At 39.0% G+C, this 22,344-nt stretch overlaps 1 protein-coding gene across 7 annotated transcripts in view; it reads left to right on the forward strand.

The window, feature by feature from the left end:
• KLHL32 (kelch like family member 32) overlaps positions 1–22,344 on the forward strand; it is a 127,572-nt gene that overhangs the window by 86,749 nt on the left and 18,479 nt on the right. For 5 of the 7 annotated variants that reach the window (XM_076333267.1, XM_076333269.1, XM_076333272.1 and 2 more), the window contains one exon: positions 1,256–1,471. In XM_076333267.1, the coding sequence (XP_076189382.1) occupies positions 1,256–1,471 (216 nt within the window). Of the gene's footprint in view, positions 1–400; positions 415–1,255; positions 1,472–22,344 lie in introns of those variants that run through there. The other 2 variants (XM_076333271.1, XM_076333273.1) reach the window with 2 other exon arrangements.

The following is a 22,344-nucleotide window of genomic DNA, read 5'->3' on the forward strand; positions in this document are numbered from 1 at the left end:
ATTGGGACAGCCACCCAATTCACACGTTCAAGATGTAGTCCATAAAACATTCCAAAAAACCCCCTCTTCGCACTTTCCCATCTTCCCTGTTGCTCTGCTCTATCTGCCAGCCGTGCAGCTCATTTGACATTTACAAGATTTCTTGTCAGTTTCATTTGGTGCTGCCATTCCATCCAGCAGAGCAGTGAAAGTGAAATTGACTTAATTTAGTCTGTTTCTCTTTCCTGCTCTAGTCCCTGCGTTAACTAACCAGCAAAGTGAAACTGACAAGACTTCTTGTCATTTTCACACGTGGAGCTGGTCAAGGAGAAGGCGGCCGATGGGGAGCAATGCGGTAAATTGGAAGATGAAAACCAGGATTGCGGAGGGGAGAGGAAGAGAAGTGTGAGCATACAGCAAGAACAGAGAAAACGGGTAAACATGCTTATTTCCCAGACGTCCTGGGCGCTTTTCTCTAATACGGATGAATTCTTGGCCTCTCCCCTGAAGAGAGCGTATGGTCTAGAATAGAAGCAGTTAGCTGTCCAGATGCTAATTTACAAGGGATGCCAAGTTGAAAACATTAGCCTGTAAATATAGGTTATCTGTTACCAGGATGGAAAAAACTTCCTGCACTGAGTTAGTGTAGCTTTTGTCTCTGCAGATTTTCTGCTGCTAGAAGGAGGGGGAGAAAGAATACGAGGCCAACATCCGCTATAGGTTGATGTCAGTGATTGGAAAAAAAGGGCCTATTTGTTCATTGAAGATAAATTTATACGTAATAAAACGTAGCTCAGCATCTCGTATTTTGTGAGGTTTCATGGAACGAAAAGTTGTTCTGCACAGGTGCTCTAGCTCGATCAAAACAGTAAATAATGAACAAACAATTGCTTTGTAACAAACCGTTGTAGTTAACAAATACATTTTTTAATCCACTTGTTAACTCTGCAAGCTCTTGTCATACAGTGTAGATCATACTGTTTTATGTACTAATCCGTATTTCTTACAGATGCTGTATGCATATATAACCTTAGCAGTTGTAATATAAATTAGTACCATCATATATATTTGCATATGCACAGGTAACATTTACACATACATTTTGAATAAGGCTGTGTTAATTAATTTCAAGTTATATTACCTTCCTTCTCCACAGCTCCAACTGAACAACCTTTTTTCATTATCTGAGACCTGTGGGGTTTTTTGTTCTCTGTTTTGTGGTTTGTTTGTTTGGTTTTTTTTTCTGAGACGTATTTTGTTTGCTTCACCCATTTAGGAATTAAATAGTTTTAATTACTTGGACCTGTATAAGCTTGCGGACCTCTTCAACCTCACTTTGTTGGAGAATGCAGTGGTTGACTTCTTAGTAAAACATCTCTCTGAGCTATTGAAGAGTCATCCTGAAGAAGTTCTGGCACTCCCATACTGTCTCCTTCGAGAGGTTTTTAAAAGCGATAGACTCACTTCACTCAGTGAAGAACAAATCTGGCAGGTAAGGAGATTGGTGAACAAGCAGAATGTGTGATACTCTATAAACCACAGCAGTAATCTGTTGTTTTGAAACCCTGGAGCAATCTCGAGGGAGAATAAGCGCTTGAGCAAAAACTGTGAATAACAACTGAGGGAAATTTTTAAATGAAATTCAAAAAATGTTGTGTTGTGTTAATGCAATTAGTTTGTTTGAAAGAGAAATTTGTCTTACTGCTTAACTTGTGTTACTCAGATGTGGCCAGAGATTTTCTTCCAGATCCAACTTTGTTGGGGGGAAGAGATGTCCAATACATGCAACTCATTTATCGTTGCCTCTGGTGAGGCTAGTGCCACAAGTCTGGCAGCAAACCTGCTTCTGCAGTCTCTCCCATTCACTTCAGGCAAACTTAGCTGTGTAACTTCAGTAGTCATTTAAATTGTCTAGGCCACTACAGCTGACTTTGCCTGAAGCAAATTAGCGAATCATCACACGTGCTGCTCTGCTCAGAGATGAGTGGAGGCATCAGTGGAAGGTTTGTGGCAAGAAGCTGGAGGTGGTGATCATTTCTTTTAGAAGAGCTGGCTTTAGAAAAGGACCAGGTTGCTAGCCATAGAATATTAACAAGATAAAAGCATTATGTTGTGAACTTTAGTGTGGAGGGGGGTGGGGTGGGAAACCTGATATGAGAAACTTTACATAGCCTGTAAAGAGAAACACAAAAACTAAACCAAAATCTGTCCTTGGAAACATTCCCATCATATGTCTGTAAAAATCGCAGTTCACGATATAGTAGAAGGAAATATCTATAACACTGGTTACCCAAACACTTCTTTCTGTTTCCTTTTTGCTGTCGTGTTTTATAGAAGGGAAGTATTTCAGGGTATTTCAAGGTAGAATGTAACTTCCTAAAAAGAAAGCACAGGGTTTCCTTCAAGCAAGTGGGTTATCTTGGTCCAACAGAGAAGACTGAGAGTCAGAAGATTGATTTATATTTCAGTCCCTGTTATTTATCTACTTATCTTTTGGATTATTCTAAGCAAATCATTTCATCTATATGCCATCGTTTTCTCAAAGTGTAAAATGTGTGTTTGTCTGTGGGGCACTTCATGTTCTGTAGATGAATAACATCATGCAGGAACGAAATATTTATTCTTAAAAAATAAGAATGTCTAGTTAAGCTCTTCAAACCACAGAGACAGTACGCAGATGTAACTTAACCCTTCAGTCTGATAACTGGCATATTTGCTTCCGAAACTTTGAGGCTTTAGATTATGGAGTATTTTACAAAGATGATATTTTCTGCAAATATTAATATAAAGTTAGACTCTTGCCTGTCCTAGTCTCTGGAGGATGTCTGTACTACAACAGAACCTGCTGCACACTACCCATGATGGTGGGTTTGGTTTGGGTTTTTTTAGGCATGATACTCTGGAGTCCCAGCCCACATTCCCTTTATCAGAAAAGGTTTTAATGTACAAGTTCATATATGGGGCATGGCTGATTGCCCAATTGGGTTTTATCATAATTTCTCTGCAGGGTTAGTGAAATCTCCTAGCTACATGCTTGGGTATACTTTTGCTAGAAAAGTTGCTACAGAAAGCCACACGAGTATTATTTAATGCCAGCTCAGTAATGAACAAGCATATACAGAGTAATACGCCCTATGCAACCTGCTGAAACAAAGTTTGGGAAGTGGGAGTTTTTAAATCTTGTGTCATTGTCCTGTCCTGCAGGAAGAACTCGGATATCATTTTCTTCCTTGTGTGCACTCCGGTCAATGAACACTTCATGAGGCAAATATGACAAAGGTTCTGTTTCTGTTGCAGGGTCACACTGAGGAGAGATACTTATAGGTAATATGCTGCTTTTTGAGTGACAACAAACTCCACACTGTCCATTTAAGTGTTATCATAATTGCCTCTCTAAAGGTTACTAATGCTGTTCGGAAGAATTTTTTTAAACTAGTTTTCCGCTGCAGGCAAAACGTGCATGTGTCTTTTTAATTCAGTCTGTACAACCAGGAATAAATATATATTTATAAATATTCTGGGTCCCCAGAATGAATTAAGAGACACACATAAATATTTACCAATTTAGGTATTCAGAAGGCAATAAGAAACTGGTTTTTTGCTTTATCTTAGTAAATAAGTAATTCCCTCATAGTCAACCCAATAGAAGAAAATCAAATCAGACCAGCTATATTGCCTCAAGTGTAGTTAAGTTCATCATTTTTGCTAAGGTTATAGTGGTAATGCAATATACCATGGAAGAATCTAATATTCAGCCCAGGGTGAAGATTGGGTATGCCAGAGGATTAGTGTCAGGGTGCTTTATAGAAGTGAAACTTGATGGACAGGCTGGAGACAGATCTACAGAATCTCATTAAATTGCTGAATTGTTCATTACTGAGCACTCTCACTGTAATAAAGTGCTCATTGACTTTGACAAATCCCCATCCCATGTCTTAAGGAAGAACAGCAAAGCAAGAGGTGTTGGGGAAGCTGGAGGAAATTGGCACAAAGTGGGGCAGATAATAGAAAAGCTGGTGGGGGATGCTACCGTTTGATTTGTCTGTCTTACCTGTGACTAGTGTGGCCTCCTGCGCACACACATGCATGCGTGTTATGGCGATTCGAATTCAGCATGTCCCCAAGGCACCTTTACTTGTAGGGCTCCCATGAAGCCCTAAGCACAAATTAAAGCTTCCCTCAGAGAACCTCTGGAAAGTGTGCCACTGTCTGCAGAGCACAGTTATTTTCACTAGTTTAAATTCCCAGTGTCCATTGGACGATTCAATCCTCATGCACATAAAGATTAAGGCGGTTATTTTAATGCGTCAAAATGTGTACGCAGAGTGATGCTTGAATGTGGTTTAAACTGACGTGACTGCAGCTCATATCTGGCACATTTTGGATTTTTGTTAGGCTACCAGTTCACAGTTGCCCAATTTTAGTGAATATGGTGAAATATAACCTTGAACAAACCCAAGTTTGAGAAACTTAAACAGTAATATTAATGTCAGTATACTAGGATGTGGATTAATGTAAAGTACTACAGTAATTCCTGTTGATTCTTTCGGAAAGAAAAATGTGACTTCCAAACCAGGGTGAAGTGGACAAACTAAGTAGTTCATTCCCCTTTCTACCTCTGAAAATCTTAGGAAACTCTTTGGCCTAATGTAGGTGTCTTATTTTTAGTGGAGACAATAGACAAGGAATAGAATGATGTATTTCTTAAAACAAATAAACAACAAAAAGAAAGCCCACCAGAAAACCTCTGTAGGCTGTGAAATTGAAACAATTTACTAGCCTCCATCATTAGGGATTTTTTTTAGCTAGGCTAAGCCAGTAACAATGATTATTAGGTGACATAGGATTTGTTTTCATATTGATTTTTTACATTTTACTAGCATGTGAGATTATGAAATATTATTTTGTATATATGAAATTTATGATTTGTCAGCTGCATTAAAATGTGAGTAAACTTAAAGCAGTGACATGGAAGAAAGGATTAAATAAAAAATGAAGAAAACCAAGGAAGAATCCTGAAGCAGTTGGAGGGGAAAAAGCAAATTCTTTGGTATTTTTCCTCTTCATCATGAGCTGTGCAGCACGCTTTTTTTCACAGGAAACGGTCATGATGAGGACATAGATGTCTAGTTTATCATGAAGTGAAAAGTGAATCTTTTTGTAATTGGCCATTATTAGAAAGGCTCATTGGCTCTACTTTAAGGAAGCAGATGAATTCTTTCCCTTGATAATTGAAAAGGTAACCAACCCTATATGACAGAACGTGTTCTCAGAGAAATCTAGCAGTAGAGGGCTTCTTGTTGGAACCATAGCAAGTAGAAAGCAAGCCAAAGATTAAAGTAATAAACTGATGTTAGCCTTAGTTGTAGTATAGTTATGCCTTATCATGTTCATTATTAAAAACTTCAGTGTCATGAGGCTTAAATGTTCATATTTCAAGGATCATACTAATAGTTACAGATAGAAATATCTACTGGGTCATTCTGTCTCCCAGCAATACATTGGTCAAATGATACCGTATTAAATACTGCACTTGATTCCAGAGTTCACCTTGGATCAGCTTTGGCAAAAAAATCTTAACATGAGATCAGCATAGATTAGTTTCTTCCTTCTCTCCTACTGGTTAAGTAGGTTGTTAAAGGATATATATTTTTTAAACAGCTAACATTAAAAATAGATCAATTTTAGTATTTGCGAGTACTTCTTCTGAAGTTAAGGTTAGGAGTTTTTTCTTTGTTTTTTACTTTGCCATGCAACTCATTTTCTTGGTAATCAACAGATAAGCAACCAATCTAGGAAAAATTGGCAGAGTACTACTCTACCTGTATGAGTACTGCATGAGTAGTTTATTCAGCTAGAAAGCATGCAACTATGCTGTGTCTTTTCCAGGACTAGGCTCCCAAGACATTCCAGCCCTGTTAACTTCCTTGTGTGCAACTTGTGAACTTGTGTTCATAAAGCAGATGTTCCACATATGAAAGTCTAGCACAAGTTATTCCTTTTGTTACTGTGGATGTGATGTGCAAAATCAGTCTTTGGTCTCTGTATTAGAGAAGTGTCTTTGCGTGAATAAATAGAAAAACAGAAGACAGGAAGACTACAGTGTTACAGGTCAATATGAGTTGTTAAACATCTGTTTTATAAAAATAATACATGTATAAATCCAATTTTCTTAATTACAGACCTGTTTATCCTTTTCTAAGGGAGGGTAAAGTGGTCTATTTTCAACTGTCTTTTCTTACACTTGAGCTCTGTTTTGAATCTCCTGGTGGCATTTGTGGAGGGCCAAAAGTATTCTCCAGCAGAAATCCCACAGAGTTCAGTGCTGTTGGAAATTTTGCGGTGTGCACATTATAGCAGGCTGTTACAATGGAACAGTTCTCTGCTGAAGACAGGCCCACAGACATCTTCCATACATCTCCAGTGATGCCCACTTTTTCCTGTGCAGAACAGCAGTTTCTAAAGTGGGTTGTCAAGTTCCAGTACAAGCTTGCCGTTCCTTCAGTGCAGTACTTGAATTTTTTTTGCTGTCAATCTTTTGATTCTACAGAGCAATTTTTAACATGGAGAGAGCAAAATTCATGTTTCTCAGGGGTATATATATGTTTTGATGAAATGTGGACTAAGTGCCTTGCTAAATGTGAACTTAAGTTTTACTGCAAAACAAGTAACGACATAAAACAGTAAGTGAAGGAAAGCATCTTGGTAATCAACGTTGTTTCAACAGTATATTAGCCTTTCACTGTTCAAGAAATAAGCTTAAGTGCTCTCTTGGGCAATAAGTGAAATCATGTCTGGTGGTCTAATGCTCGTCCCTAGTGAGTATTTAGCCTACATAGAAAACCACCACACTAAAACGTGGCTGTCAGCCTCTTAGCAAGAGAGGCATAGTAGAGAAGAAAGGAGTTTGATGCATATCAAGGCCGAGGTGAATTAGTAAGGCTATATGGGAAAACTAGTGTATTGCCCGTGCATGTTTTGCTGTGTTTTCACCCCCTTTTTAGTACCCTTTTCGTGAGTAGTCTATGTAAAAGTGCCAAAGAGCCACCCTTGAATCCCAGTATCCACTGTGCTGGATCTGTGATGGTTGTACTGCCTATCATGACTAGCTGCAAGCAAGATTACATAGTTACCCTCAAATAAAAATAGTGGTAAAACATAACCTATGATAGGATGTAGGTTTCCTTTTCCTAAGGCTAATCCTCATAATCACAATCACAGGTATCTCGCCTGAATTGACTGTGTGCAATATTCCTTATGGTGTCTCCAGACTATTTGTGTGGGATTCATTTTTATAAACATAGGCATGTGCAGCATTTTTGGTAGGATATCCATGATACATAGCCCAAGCTGATAGTTCTGCCACAGGTTCTGCAAGGACATCAGCGTCCACTGGAGCTGCAGACTAGACAGGGTTCATGCAGGCTAGAGTGGATTGAGGCGGTGGATGTAGGCAGCTGAATCTCACACTCTGCTTTGCTGATGTGCTCAGGTCACGCACGTTTTTCCCGATATAATTTCTGCATCATTTGTAATAGTAATGGCATTTTGGCTTACAGTGGAAATGAATGCTGTCCCTGTTGGCACTGTCCCCTTACTTTATGAAACACCTTTCCCCTTTGTCTGCCTTAGCTTAAATCTAATGGGCTCTTAATCTTGTCTTTTACAGTAAAGTTTTGTGAGCTTTATATATGCTTTTGTTCTGAACTTTTGAAAGTTTCTGCCTGTTATTTCTTGAACGTTAGCTAATCTTGTTACTGTTATTTATCAAGTATAGCAGTATAGAAAGGGATTTTCTATATTAAAACTAGGTTTATGTTAGGAGCAACTGTGTGCTCTTCTAATTTTCTTTTTGATACGTGTCAGTTCCAATCAGAAAACTTGATTATTTTGCTGCTATTGCTGTGAGCAATAGAGAAATTGCTGGAGGGCATTACTTTTGCCTCAGTGTCCTACAGTAACATTGCCTCACCTTATTTATCCCAGATTAACTTCAGAACTGCACAGAGCATCACACCAGTATTTAGGAAGGCTGCTGTACCCACAGCTCTTGGATTTAGGTCACTTCTTCAGCTAAGCAATGGATGTGTGCTTTGATTTAGAAAGCCAAAAAGAGGATGCCAAGGTGTGCACACAGCAAGACCACTTCAGTGATACTGCTTTCTGCATTTGAATTAGTCTGTTATGGTGGGGTTTGTGTTGACTGTTTTGCTCTTTGTGGCACTGATCTATTGGAGACTAACTGAAAGATAGTTGTATTAATATGCAGGTGTATGGTTACATAAAGCTGCTGAGGCTGTTGTGAAAGCCAGGCATGGTTGGAAATATACCTTACTTCCATTTTTAAGTTAAAGAACAACATAAATAAAGTCTAAAACCCACAGATACCATGGATGATCAAATGAGGCAGTCTGTTGTTACTATCTTAGTTAATATCTTCCATTCAGAGATACAAATGTTAGTAATCTCTACTCTTTCAAAATCCCAGTAAAGCTGTTTAACACTGTTTCTGATGGATTTAAGCTTGTCAAAAATGATAGAAAATGAGAAGCTCTTTTGAGAATTCCCAGCTCCGTATTTCAACAAGTTTTCCTTTGGAGCTGGTAGAAGCATTACCTCTGTTTGTAACTATGGAGCCAAAGAAGATGGAGAAAGAAAATTGAATTCCAGGTTGTCTAAAACCATACAAATTGTCATCAAGGTGTTAAGACAGCTAGAATCCAGTTTCGGGGTTAAGTGTTTCCGCTGGTACCTAAACTAACTGTGTAAAGTTAGATGAAGTAAATTTGCACCCATGTGTCTAGACCTGCTATTAAGTGGGTGCAATTCAGCATGACTGCTGAGATCTGACCAGCTGTTGTCCCTTGCTATCACTCCTGCCCGAGGACCAGGACACTAGTGGCTCCAGGAGGGTGAGGGGGCAAGGAGATGGAAAAGCAGTGGCACTCCTGCACATCCTTGCTTACTCCAACAGGGAGACCCTTGGCAGCTTCCGGATGTGTGAGTGGGCTGCGGAGCTGGGGGTTTCGTTGCCTCACGACAAAGAGGTCCTTATACTCCTTTGATCACTTTGGACTCCCTCATGCCAGGGAGAAGTGGAAGAAATTATGATAAATACATTTGTCAAAAAGATCTTAAGAAGCCTCACTGTGAAGTGACTTCCAAGCTAGAGGTCTGTGTGGGATAGTAATGACAGATGGAAAGATCACAGTCTCTGAAGTGAGAATCTGTGCTGAAAAGCTCTCAAACTGCTCCTTTAGGGTGGAGCCTATTTTAATGTTCGTGTGAAACCGTATAGGTCTGAATTTTGAGGTTCACCTTTTAGAGTTGCAGTTGTTTCCATTTGCTTCAGATGTGATTTAGTTGGTTTAAATAATAAATTTGTTTTAATCTTGTAGTAGGGAAGCTCTAACATTCCCAATTCATGAGATACGTTTGGGATCTTAAATGCAATTACAAATGTGGCTCTAAGTGTTTAAGTCACTTTTAAAAAGAAATAACATTCTTAGGACAATTAGTTGATTTTGAAAATTAACTCATCACTTAAAAATAATATGAGTCCTGCGTTAATCTGAAGCCCATCATGTGGGGATTAAATCAAAGTCAATAAAATTAACATCATTAAGAAGATGTGATTTGATTAAAAGGGAAACTGTTCTGTTCTCAAAAAAGCTGAGTGAGCTTCTGCTAGTGTACTTGCTTGTTCTTTTTGTATTTAAAAAAGGAATGGTGGAAAAATATCCCTTTGTGAAAAAGCAGCCAAGAGAAATACCAGCTCCTATAATACATACGTAACTTTATTGTCATGCTGTCCTCTGAGGCACATTCTTCACGGGATTTGAGAAAGCAGAAGTAAATGGTTTGCTGACAGGAAAAGGCCTAAATGTTCCCACAGTTAATATTAGTGGGCCCATCCATGTTAACGTGAGGTTCCAGCAGCACTTTGGAGTTGAAGAATCAGGCTCACTAATGCATAACATGGACGTCAGTGGCTAATGTTTGGTAACTGCGGGGGTGAAGTGACTGGGAGAAAGTAGGGGACACTCAGACAGCTTTTGGCTGTGAGACCTGGACAGGTAAGCTGACACTGTCCTTGTCAGAGGGTTTAGTTGGTTCATTAAAATAGTAAAGCAGAATAAAACAAAAATAAAGTTCCTGTAGTGAAGGTGCTGGTGGTATCACTGGTGTTAAAAAAAAAAAAAAAAAAACAAAACACAACAAAAAAACCCAAACAACACCTGGTGATCTCACTTGGAAAAATTGACCTTGGTGATTTTGTAGTAACATGGCATGTTGAGAGCATACATATATATAAACCGACTAAGGAGAGTATGTACTTTGATGTTCATTTTTGTGTGTGACCTAAGATATTAATGACATACAAGTCCTGTATAGCTGTTGTCAAGATTATTATAGAAAATGATACATTTTTATGTGATTTGTTGGATTTGCCTATTAAATCCGTAGAAAATTATACCCTAACAATAGGGAAGAAAGGAATAGGAATCTTCCTACATTCAAGAACCATTTAGACTAATTTTCACAGAGCTAAATTGCATTTTCATAGAATTTTGTCAATTTTGTGCCTATTTCATTCTCTAACAATTTTTGCTCGTGAAAGCTTGTAGATTCCTGTCTCCATAGAGAGCCACTATACATCTAAAACATACTTCAAGGGAAAAAATAACGAGAGGAATAGCAATAAAAACAATGTGTATCAGATGGTGAAAGATTGTCATTTCTACTTATAATTATGTACCAGCAACTTATTTTAATGCTAAATGTGGCTATGTAAAGCTTCAGTGCATTTGATGTCAGCCTGAATGTTTCCTCTAACAATAAAAATGAGCAATTCTAGATTTTTGAAATGATGGCTGCTGGGGGGGGAGGTCCTCTTCTTCCACCTCCCATGTGCTCTTGTCCTCACCCTGTTTGAGAAAAGAGAAATGCTATCATAAACTTTGATCTCCTTAAACTGAAATCAAATCACAGTTAAGAGTCCTAGTTAGACAGCTGTGTTTATGAAGAGATAAGCTTCTGTTCATTGCAACTTCAATAAAACTTATCAGAGAGAAAGCACCTAGCAGTGTTGGTTTTACCATCATGACAAATGATGGAGGGTCCAAACTTGAGCATTTTGTGATGCGTTAGAAAATGGATGGCAAGAAGTTGTTACCTCAGAGCTTCTTGCTGTTTGATCCAGTTAGTAAAGAGAGGCAGATCTATTAGGCTTCATAGGTTTTAGGAACCCATGAAGCTACATTTTAGGAATGTTTATGATGGGGGGGCTTGCTTGTCGTTTCTAACTGTCTATGGCTGGACCTGTTTGAAAGGAAAAAGCGAGGTTCTGTCTTCAGATGTCATATTTTGGATTTGGTTTTATTGCTTTGCTTTGCTTTGCTCTGGATAGATTGTCACCCTCCGTGCTCCTTTCTGATCATCTTGTTAAAACAAAATTTACTTTGATTGCAGGAGTAAATAGAGCCTTTCCAGTGTGATCAATCCCAGGTCATTTGTTTTATTTGTGTATGCTTCCAGGTGTGACAGTCATTGCAGTGCACAGGAAAATAGAGTGGTTGTCAGTAGTGGGGTAGCTGTAAAGTCTGTTGCAATAGGGACTACACACTAGCTCATACAGGTTTTAAACACACAATTGTACATGTGGAATGTCATTGCTAGGGGTTGCACTGGGCCTTGCTCCTTCCTTTGATCATAGTAGAAGAATGAGTTAGGTGCAAGAAGCACATTTGTAGATCTGTCTTTGTAGAGAAGCTCCAAACAACTGTAAAGGAAACTACTCCATGGTTTGAGGGCTTGATCACACAAGAATGCACTTCTCGAAGCACACTATGGGATAGTTTTGTCTTTGCTGCTCCAAGAAGGTTAAGAAAAAAGGCAGTGTTCTATTGCCTGTATGGAGATGTGCTTTTCAGCTGCAAAAATATCTCAAATACTTTTGTCAGATGATATTTAGGGATCTCTTTTGTCCTCGGTTTCAGATAACTGCATCTCACCAGGTTTCATTCTGTGGCACGGAGCACAAAAAAGTCCACAGGACTTTGGTAGTGGGGTAAAGAGATTCAGTTGTGGACAGGTTGAGGGGACAGAAGATTTTGTGTCAGCTGTACCATTGCTGTCTTCTGTCATATCACTTAATTTTTCTCTCTCTTAGTTCCCATGTTGGGAAAATGGTTGAAATATACACTTCTTTCAGAGCAGCTCGAGTTCTACTGCTTATAAATTGCTTTGAGATACTTGGAAGGAAAGTGCTATATAATTTTGAAGTTCAGATTCCCCAGAAGGTGTAAAATGGCAAACTTCCATGAGCTGTGATAATTTACAACAGCTGAGAGTTTACCTTCTGTCCCTACCTTACTTCACTTTGAGCTTGAGTAGATGAAAAGTTTAGTTTTTCCATTATAGCAAGTCTTTGCTTTAATATAATACGATTCATTACCATATATGAAGTTATATATTAATGTAGTTCGGCTAGCCTTTTGTAAAGCTGATTTTTTATCATAGTTATTTTATTGCAAGTCTAAAAAGCTGAAATATTTCTATTGAGGTTAGTCAATGTCTTCTAGGTAGGCTTCTGTCTAGTCTCATTTCCAGTAAATATAAGAAATGGTAAAATAAATGCATTGGGTGAAGTGTGTAAAAGAAGTGAATACAGTTGTGAAAAGTGTATGTTCTATTCTTAACTGTTGTTATAAAACTGACATTTTTTTCTATGTGTTTCATAGGAAACACATCAGAAATGAAACTAACACTGTCTGTCTCTCAACCTTTTTGATAAAATAATGGCCTTTCTGGGAAGGGCTGGTATCGTCACGTAGCATCAGGGAGGAAGGAAGCTTGTGGTAAAGCACTGGACTGAGAATGCGGGGGACTGTATTTGGTTGGTGGAGAGTTCATCTTTGGGATGAAGAATTCCTCCCTTCCTCACAAGGATGTTGTGCAGAAGCATTTATTAAAAATTTCTGAGGCGGTGATACAGCTGTTAAAATTGTTACTGATGGAGCTGTTTAATTGTGACTAAGAAATCTGCCAAAGTCAGGTAGGTTATGTATCCTTCCTTGTACCTGTTGAAGACTGTGCAGGACAATATTTTTGACTAGCAGCCCTGTGAGGAAATTGGACAGCTGGTGATTGATGCTTTACAGCTTAAATGCTTTAAACAGATAGATCTTATCAGCACTTGAGAAAAATTGAGAAATATTTTTAATACATTGTGATTCACTTTAACGCCATTAATTTTGATAAATGTTTGCTATTAATACAGCTGCATTATGTACTTCTACCTTAATCACAGTATCGTATCATGAAATGCATCATTCGTGCTGCTAGACAGACTTCAACCAACAACTCTGCTTGCTCTGTGTTACTCAGTGCTGAAAGATCAAAATCAAATTTCTGCCTCTTGGAAAGTGGCTCACAGACTGCAGGCTGGTGTTCTGAAAGCTGCAGGTTGTCATCTTGACATCATGTAGATCCCAAACCAGCAAAACTCCAACCAAGACGTATAGCATTTCTTATTTAGCAGACCAAGACCTTCCTAAAGTAGTACTCTGGACAAATCCACTGCCGCTTTGCTTTTGCAGAGACTGTAAGAGGCCAGGGGGACATACACTAACAAGTGCTTTTACCTTCCAGATCTAATGAACCTTGGGATTTTCTAATCTTCCTTTCGGGCCACGTATTTCCTGAAGTCATAACTTATTTATATTTGGCTTCCCCCTCTATTGCCTGAGCCTACTGTCCAATTCCTCAGTCCTCCAAACCCTGTCCATCTGTGAAGCTGTGGGTCTGTGGCTGGATGGCTGGGGTCTGGAAGGATGCACGTTTTGTCTTTCCTGCCAGCTGTGCTCTCAGACTCCAGTTTGGGAATGCACTTCGGGGCCCGCCTTGCACACAAAGCCAGTGCCACTGCTGAAGCAGGGGTCTAGCGCTAGTGTGGGGATGGCTGGGTGGGAGTTGGGGACAGATAGCAGAATGACAGCATCTTTGAATATGTGGTGTGGTCCTTGTGGTGGGGACACTGTGAATGTGGTGGGGAAATGTGAATGTGAGACTTTGCTGTTTGTGTAGAGAAGCATGTTTGCTTCTGAGCCTTCCCAAACAAAGCATGTGGTGGCAGATCCCCAAACTGTTACTTCCCTTCTCCATTGGCATGTTAGCAATGTTTTGGGGTCATTCCCAAGGGTTCACTAAATTCATATGTATATTGTAAACAGCATCTTTATACTTGGAAAAGGTTGGGTGTTTTAATATTTGAAACAGGAGGCAAGGTGGAACTCAGCTGTCAACTGAGTGGAAGCACTGGGGGGAAGTACGTGCCAAATCTCTGGCAGACTGGGCAACTTTTGTCATGCTTCCTTTATCTAGGACTTGGAGCTAATAGATCTTCCTTAATTGGGCTGAGTTGGAGCCTTCATGCTATCTGAGGGTAGTAAGACTTTCCTCACTAAACAAAGAAAAAGCACCAGAGAGCCTGGTCATTTCATTTCAACCTGCTTACACCAACAGTAGGCTTCAATAAATTAAAGTGAAACAGGAATAAGTGAAAATGGCACCTTCTCTGTCAGCAAGGATGTGCAAGCCTGCTCACAGCTTCTTCAGCTGAGGGCACTTGTGTGTTTTCCACAAGGAGGTGCAGGAAACTTGAATCTTCCATTCTCTCCAAATTTTGCCAAAGCAGCCCCCAATTTTTCTTTTTTCTTTTTTTTCCTTTTCATTTGTGAGGCACTCTGATTCTGTGCCGGTGAGTAAGGTAAGAAACACCTAGTGGGATCGATTCATTTTCCATCCCTTAGAATGTGGGAATGAACAATCCACCAGAAAACTAAATATTGATGCTATCAGTGGCATGATAATTGGTCTCTGCTTTCATCTCCAAACAATCCCTTGCTTGGATTCCATTACTCATTCTAAGAGGAAAAGGGTTATTAATGCAGTGTTCTTTAATTTTTTTCTTTTGTGTGTGTGTGTGTGTGAGAGAGAGAGAGAACAGGAGAGCAATAACACAATAAATATATTGGCTAAGAGAAAACATTTGCAAGAGATCCTTGCATCCATTTTTTTTAATCTTCTCTTATCATGAAGAATGTGAGCCATGATAAATTGTTCTGCTAATCAAACAGCACTGAAAGGTTAGGTCATTGGAAGTCTTTAGTCATTTTGTGCTTTTCAAGAGTGAATTTGTTAAAATTATGCTGAATACCCACTTAAAGCCTGGGCTGAAAACCCTACCTGTGTTTTATAACTCTGCACTGTCAGAACTCATAATAAATCAAACATTCTTTCAGAGGTACTCATAAGGGAGAAAAAACCCTGTAAATTTAAGAGTAATTTCAGATTGTAAATGAAAAAGAGAGGCACGACTGTTCATTTGCACCAATCATGCCTTCCTTTCATCTGCTCTGATTAGGCCTGGTGCGGTTTCATCAAACTACTCCATCACTGAGCTGTCACTCCAGTCGTCTGTTGATTGAAAACAATCAGGGCTCTGATGGCACAATTATTCTGACCCTTTAACTAGAGGCTGCTGTGATAATGAAAGGTTGATTATGATAGTTTGTGCCTCTTTCAGTTTGCCAAGAAGGTTAATTTGGGCATCAGACGGATGTTTAATGGGCGCTTGCTGGCTACACTGAGGTAAATGAGAACGTGCAGTCTTCGATATTGCACGGATATAGTTTAGCTGTCAATCATTGTCATTTTGAGTTTGTGCCTCACACTCTGGAAATCACATTTTATTTTTTCCTTGGGATTTAATTTATTCTGTGCCCTGAGGAAGTTCTTTCACTCTGTGACCTTCACAGTAGCTTTCTCTGTCTTTTTTCCCCTTCCCTCAAATGGAGCCCAAAGGCATAATACATCTAGAGGAACATTTTTCTTTCATTTTTCACATTAAAAAAAAAAAGGAAATTTTAAAATCCCTGTTTATCAACTCACCCCGAACAGAGCAAATGTTTTAATTCTGATTGTAAAATCAGAATGTGCAAATGAAAGCATGCCTGCTTGCTAACGCAGCGCCACACAGGGGGCTGCTTACATAGACACACATTTGTAAAACTGACAAACAGGTAATTTTAAAATGTCTCTGTGTAAAGAGGGTGGGGGATGGCACAGCTTTATTTTCACAGGCTACACGCATATGCCTCAGCCTGGTGCCTTGTAAATATGGTCTCAGTCACTGTACTACAACTTTTTGAGCTGGAAGGTCTCTCTTCAAGGTTCAGGGGCAAAAGGCATTTCATTGCTGATTCAGAGATTATTAATATTTACTGTGTTCAGATTGAGAGAATCCTATGCATAATTTTGTAGTTGTTTGGCTCAAGGTGCAAAAGAAATGCAAATACCTCATAATTTTGATTGTTCTACATGCAGCTCATTAATGTCTTATTTTTATGCACATTTTTAATTCAAAATAAAAAGAAGAAAAAGATTTCTATCTTTAAGGCTCTCTGGCATCTAGGTTTGAGCCACTCATTTTCCATGCTGCCCGCAACTGTAAGGTAGCACCTGATTGATACAATTGCAAAGAGAGTCTGGAGGCTGTGCTACGTGGTTATGTACTAACTTCTAAAAATATTCACGTGCAACACATGCTTTGAAACATTGCGTTTGGTCGTTTGTTTGTTTTTTTTCCAGAAAAAATTCTTCACCCATATGTTTTTATTCTTAAATGGGTGATACAGTCCAATGTAGTTCACCTTAAATAAAATGCTTAAATTGATATCCTAAACTCTCCGGGTTTTGTTCTTCGTAGTCTCTGGAGAGAGAGAAGGACTGAGACCCTTTAGAGATCCAAATTCAGGCCCTTAGGAAATCCCAGTTCATTTTTAAAAAGTGGAAGTTCATAGCCTTCAGTGGATTTTGTTTCAGAGCTTTAGTAAATGTCCTGGTTTATTCATAGGTTCTGCTCCTGGACTTGAGATTTGAAGAGCCGGGGTGGTGCTGACAATAGCCAGCTGAGACAGATAGTGGTTTTGAGGCAAGAGGTTCCAGTTTGGAACACCTGAGGCTTGCTGAGTTAGGTAAACTTCTAGGAGAGGCCAAATCATGTGCAAGTTGATGGCCAAAATACATATTTCTAGTGTTCTCAAACACTGAACTAGTAAACTCCCAAGTTTTGCTTTTTGAAGTTCCCTCAGTGCCATAAAGTGATTGCTATAGTAACTGTGTTGCTTTCATTACTCTTTTTGGCTTATCAATCAATAGGAGCAGATGTATAGCACTGTCCAGTATGCTAATGGTGCAAAGATAATTAATTTGATTTTTTTTCTGGCCTAACATGTTTGCTTAAGTTAAGCAACAGAAGGACTGCTCAGGTGAGATTTGTGTTAAAAGAAGAGATTTGTGGTTCTTTCTCTTTCCCTGGTATATATCATCATAAGATTGTCACACAGAAATCTGATAATTTGTGTTGAATATATCTGATATCAGTCCAGGAAAATACTTCCCTCCACTTTTCCATATTTAAAATTGTCCTTTCTCCTAAAATGAGAATGTTCACTATGTTATTGTATTTAAAATTTCCATTTGTTTTAATGAGACAATGTGAATTCATTGTTTTGAAACCTTATAAAATTTAATGTTTCCTTTTATTTGTTGCTGCTAAAAAAAAAAAACCTCCAAAAACCTTATTTTTTCTGGCACTGTCACTTTTTGGCTTCACCTCAGTTATTAGAGACCTTAGATGGTATAAACTAGCGTAATTCCTTTGCAGTCAGTATGGCTACAACATGAATACATCAACTAAAGATCAGACCAAGATGACTTTAATGGAGTTCCCATGGCCCCTGCCTCTCGCAGAGCCCAGGCGAAGATGAGCGTTTTCTCTCTCAGAGCGCTGCGGACATAAACTTTCCCTGGCACTGACATTGTGCCTTAAAGTAGTTTCCAAGTGAACCTGAGTCTAATGAGTACATCAAGCTTTTTGTACTCCTAAAGTAGCTTGGCTTTTCTGGTTAGAAAACTTGCTGTGATGTCAAGTGAAGGTCTGACATGTTCCCCCGCAGAGTGGCATGAGAAGGGTTGCAGGAACAGGCAAGGCACAGGTGTGCTGGGTTTTCTTTTTTCCTGGGATAGCTGGCAGCCCAAAAGACCAGGTAACTACTTATTGCAGGGTTATCTTCAACAGGAGTGAAACTCTTAATTCAGCTTTAACCTCCACTGCCTCTGTGCCCTCTCCAGCTGTGGTACGTGTGCAGTACATATAACATATGTAACATAACATAACTGGTACATAATAAGTACCATTAACAGCAGTGAGGGAAGGGCCATGCACCGAGGCTGTGTGAATTGGACTGTCGAAGCACTGTGCTGGAATCGGAAGCAGCCATTGGAAATGGAAATACAATGAAATCACAATCCAACATGCAGGTGTGTTTAGATGTACGCTCCAACTGTGGCACAATATATTTTTCCATCTGTTTTCTGCTGTTTTGAGAATGTACTCCATTGCTAAATCAAGTAATGTAACCTTGGAGAAGAAAAATCCTTTGGGTTAAGGCTTTAGAATAAGAGAATTCATCTGGTTTGAAAATCCTGTCCTTCTGAGGGTCTACTTGTGTCATTTACTTAGTTTAGAAGATGAATATGGCAAAATATATTATTTATTAAAGTTGATATAGGCACTAGGCTGTAGCTTCCTTTTCTCACACGCTCATACATTAAAATTAATAGAAAAGAAGCTTCTAGCAGTTTAAACAGGATTTGCCTATATGGCACTAGGAGTAGGAGTATTTCCTTATTTTTGTAAATTATTTAGCAGCGATACAAATATTTTAAAACTCAAAACTGTGGATGGTCTCTTTGTTTTTTCCTGCTTACTTGTTTGCGTTTTAAACACAGTTGTAATTTCAAGTGCTATTGGTATCTCCTTAGAGAAGTCTGAATGTCTCTCCTTGCAATGTCATAAAGTGTATAATGGCTTTGAGTTTATTTTGCCAATACTGATTATAGTTGCTAATCACTCCTGCCAGAGAGGCTAAAAAATAGGTGCTATAATTAGTGTATAGACAGGGTGAATTTTGGAGTTTCTGTGTAGGCACCACGTTTCTAAGTCTAGATTAAATAAAAACTGAGTAAAGGTGGTGGAACTTGCATGTCAGCAAACATCTGTATAGTTATCAACGCTACATGGAAGTTTGTGCTTCTGCCATATGCTCATGAGAGTTATATTTGCCTCCTTTACATTGAAGGAATTTTAGAACTGCATTACAGTCCATCAGTGACTATTTCTGCTACAAGCAAAAGACTTGTTTGGGAACTTAATTTTCTTTCTTTTGAACTTCTCCAGCCTTCCAATAGCTGCCAAACCATCCAGTGACTAGAATATCTGTTCACCCACAGAGATAACTCAATTTTCTTCCATGCCTCCATAGTGTGAGACACCATGTTCTGCTAGAGAGCACCGTAATGATGTGTGCTGCATAACAAATGTGTAAGTCTAAGGCTCAGTTTGTGAGTGTCCCTAAAACTATATGACCTGTTCCATAGCCTTGTGTCACAATTTAGGAGTTGGTCCTATATTCTATGAATACACGTATAAATACCTATATTTGTAGCTTAAATTCCTAGCAGTTATTTTTAAGGAGTGTCCCAAAATGAATTTATGGCATTTAAAATCAAGTAACAGTCAGTGTTACCAATAGCAAGACAAGGAGATTAAAACACTGTAGCTTTTAGCTCTTACAGCCTTTTCTCTGTGTTAAAGTGCCACAGGTTACGTGTGGTTCACACAGAATACTGTAGTCAAATTGTGTTCAACAGTAGCATGAGTTGATCTGGACAGGAGCTTCTAAACACATTGTGATTCCCAGACATCAATTGCCTCCCTATGACCCAGTAGAGCTTCTCTGCTGATTATCAAATGCCTACAGACCATCCCGGTGATACAGTGATGTGCAGGGTTCTTAGCCCGGCTTTCTAAATTAATATGGTGAAATGCAGTACTCCACTGCAAACTGACCTCAGAGGTGGAGTCTGGTAAGAGCCAGTAGCAACCTACACAAAACCTCCCCTCACCTTACCCTCCCCATTGCTGTTGCAGTCGCTTGTCAGAAGAGAAAGGTGGAAGTAGTGTAGACCAAAGATACCTTTAGGTGCAGCATGTAGAGGATCCCAAGGAGGTTGCAATAAATTTAATTTGGAAAGATTCAAAAGTTTTCATCAATAAAGATGCAGGACAGATGATTGGGGATGAAATAGTGTAGGAAAGGATGGAGAAAGTTTTGGTTCAAGACCGGGAATAGATTGTATATCTCCTATGAGTGCCGTATATCTCCTATGAGTGCCAACAGAATCTTTGTATCACTTTGCACCATCGCTGTGGTGGTTTAGAAATTCTGTGACTTTAGAGAAACATTAAGCATTATTGGTTTCAGTGAAACATTTTTTACAACTCCAGGAATATTCTCAGTACAGATCAAACTCAGTATGAACCAAGTTGCTTTTGCCAAACTTCATGCAGCAGAGAAAATGTATTGTAATGGAGATGTCCATCCCTTCTGCTGCAGATCGTCACACGTCCCATATGCAGAAATGAATGCAGATACTGTGTCTTTGAAAGGTATGAATGTACGTAGTGTTGCTTGTGTGTTTATATAGTATTTACTGGGGGGTGGGAGGGAGGACAATAAAGGAAAGAAGAAGGGTGAAGTTCTAAGATATTAACTGGCATTAATGTTAAACTTCCTTTAAAAGCCTTGTGATTACCAAGACCTGGTTTACATTAGTGCATGTCTTCTAAGAGTCTGTAATGTCTGTCATTATAGCACAGGTGATACCTCCACAATGCCATTTTAGATGAGAGTGAAGGCATGAACTATAAGCAAAAGAAACCAATCTGTTAGATGCAAGTGGTGACAGATAAGAACTCAGTTTTTGTAAATTCTTCTCTTTTAATATAGCAACTTGCACATCATTCAGTTGGTATGAATTCAGTTGGTGTCTTCATCGTAATGAAGATAGCCTGGATTCCACTTCAATTTCAAGTGTCTAGTCAATGATGAGAGCTAAGTGCCTCTGAAGACTTCAAGGAATGATTCACAGGGCCTAAGACATGGAGTAGGGAGTTGCTAAAACCACTCAGTAGGAGACACCTGACACATGGATTTGGTGGATTTAGAACATGTGAATATAATGCTCAATGATTTCAAGTCCATAAACACTTTCAAATGTATTTAATTAACTCCTTTTTTTACTAACAAGTCTAAATACATATAGCTAATGCACATTTTGAAACTCAATACAGCATTTAACTGACTTAACAACTGTTGCAATTTTTGATGCCCTTCATTGGTTCTTTGTTTCACAGGGGTTGAATAGCACAGTGGAGCAAAAGTGTTTCAAATTAATGTTAATAAGAAGGTGGTTTTGGTTTGTCATCTTCCCTCTCTGACGGAATACAGAAGCAACAATAAATTTGATATACCATATGTATATGAAAGCCTTGAGTAAGATAGAAGCCTTTCTTTTCAGCTCCTTCATGTGACATTCCCATGAGCAATACATGGCAGTAAGTTTTAGCTGAAACTGTTATTATTGCACAACTAGTTAGAAATTCCTGCTCCACAAGTTCTTTGTCAGGATGAAATGAAGTATCAAGTAGAGGCGTCTGTCCTCATCCAGAAATAGTTAATGTCTTTGTTAATGACTTGGATGAAAGAATAATACGGGGTTTATGTTTTCGGACAATCAGAAGCTAGCATGGTCTTCAAGCACATTTGAAAATATAATCAGGACTGAGAATGATCTTGACAGATTGGAGCAGTGGCCTGAATTAAATAGTAGAGAGTTCAGTAATGACAAAGAAAGCATGACATTTTGTGGAAGTTCTGCAGAAAAAAGAGGTGGGAATAGTACTCAGTCATAAGCTTAAACATGAATCAGCAATATCATAGTGCAGTGACAGTCTTGTGTAGTGATGTACAAACAAGAATGGCACAGATTGTTACGATCAAAGTGATCCTTCCAGTCTATTCGCTACTACTACAGCCTTAAGAGGAAGATTTTATCCAGTTTTCAGCAGTAAACATTAAGAAAGAGGGGCATTTCCCTTCAATAACAGAGAACTGTGAGCCAAGCAACAGAGGTTTAGAAAATGTGACCCAAGATGGATTGAGAGACTTTTTCATTCAGAGGGGAGGAAACTGCAACATGCATAATGAAATGCATCTGAGGTGGAGGAGAAAAGGAAGGTAGCAGAGTGCTTTTCATCCTGTATGAATGGATTAATTTCAAGGGTTGGTCTGGGGGTTCCTGAGCTCTGGAGTATAAACCCAAAGGTGGAAAATGAGGCAATGAGTTGAAGGGTTTAGAGCTACTGCATAGGTAAAAGGAAAATCTGTCCCAAGA

The sequence above is a fragment of the Aptenodytes patagonicus genome, chromosome 3 (genome assembly GCF_965638725.1).
Source record: "Aptenodytes patagonicus chromosome 3, bAptPat1.pri.cur, whole genome shotgun sequence".
NCBI lineage: Eukaryota > Metazoa > Chordata > Aves > Sphenisciformes > Spheniscidae > Aptenodytes > Aptenodytes patagonicus.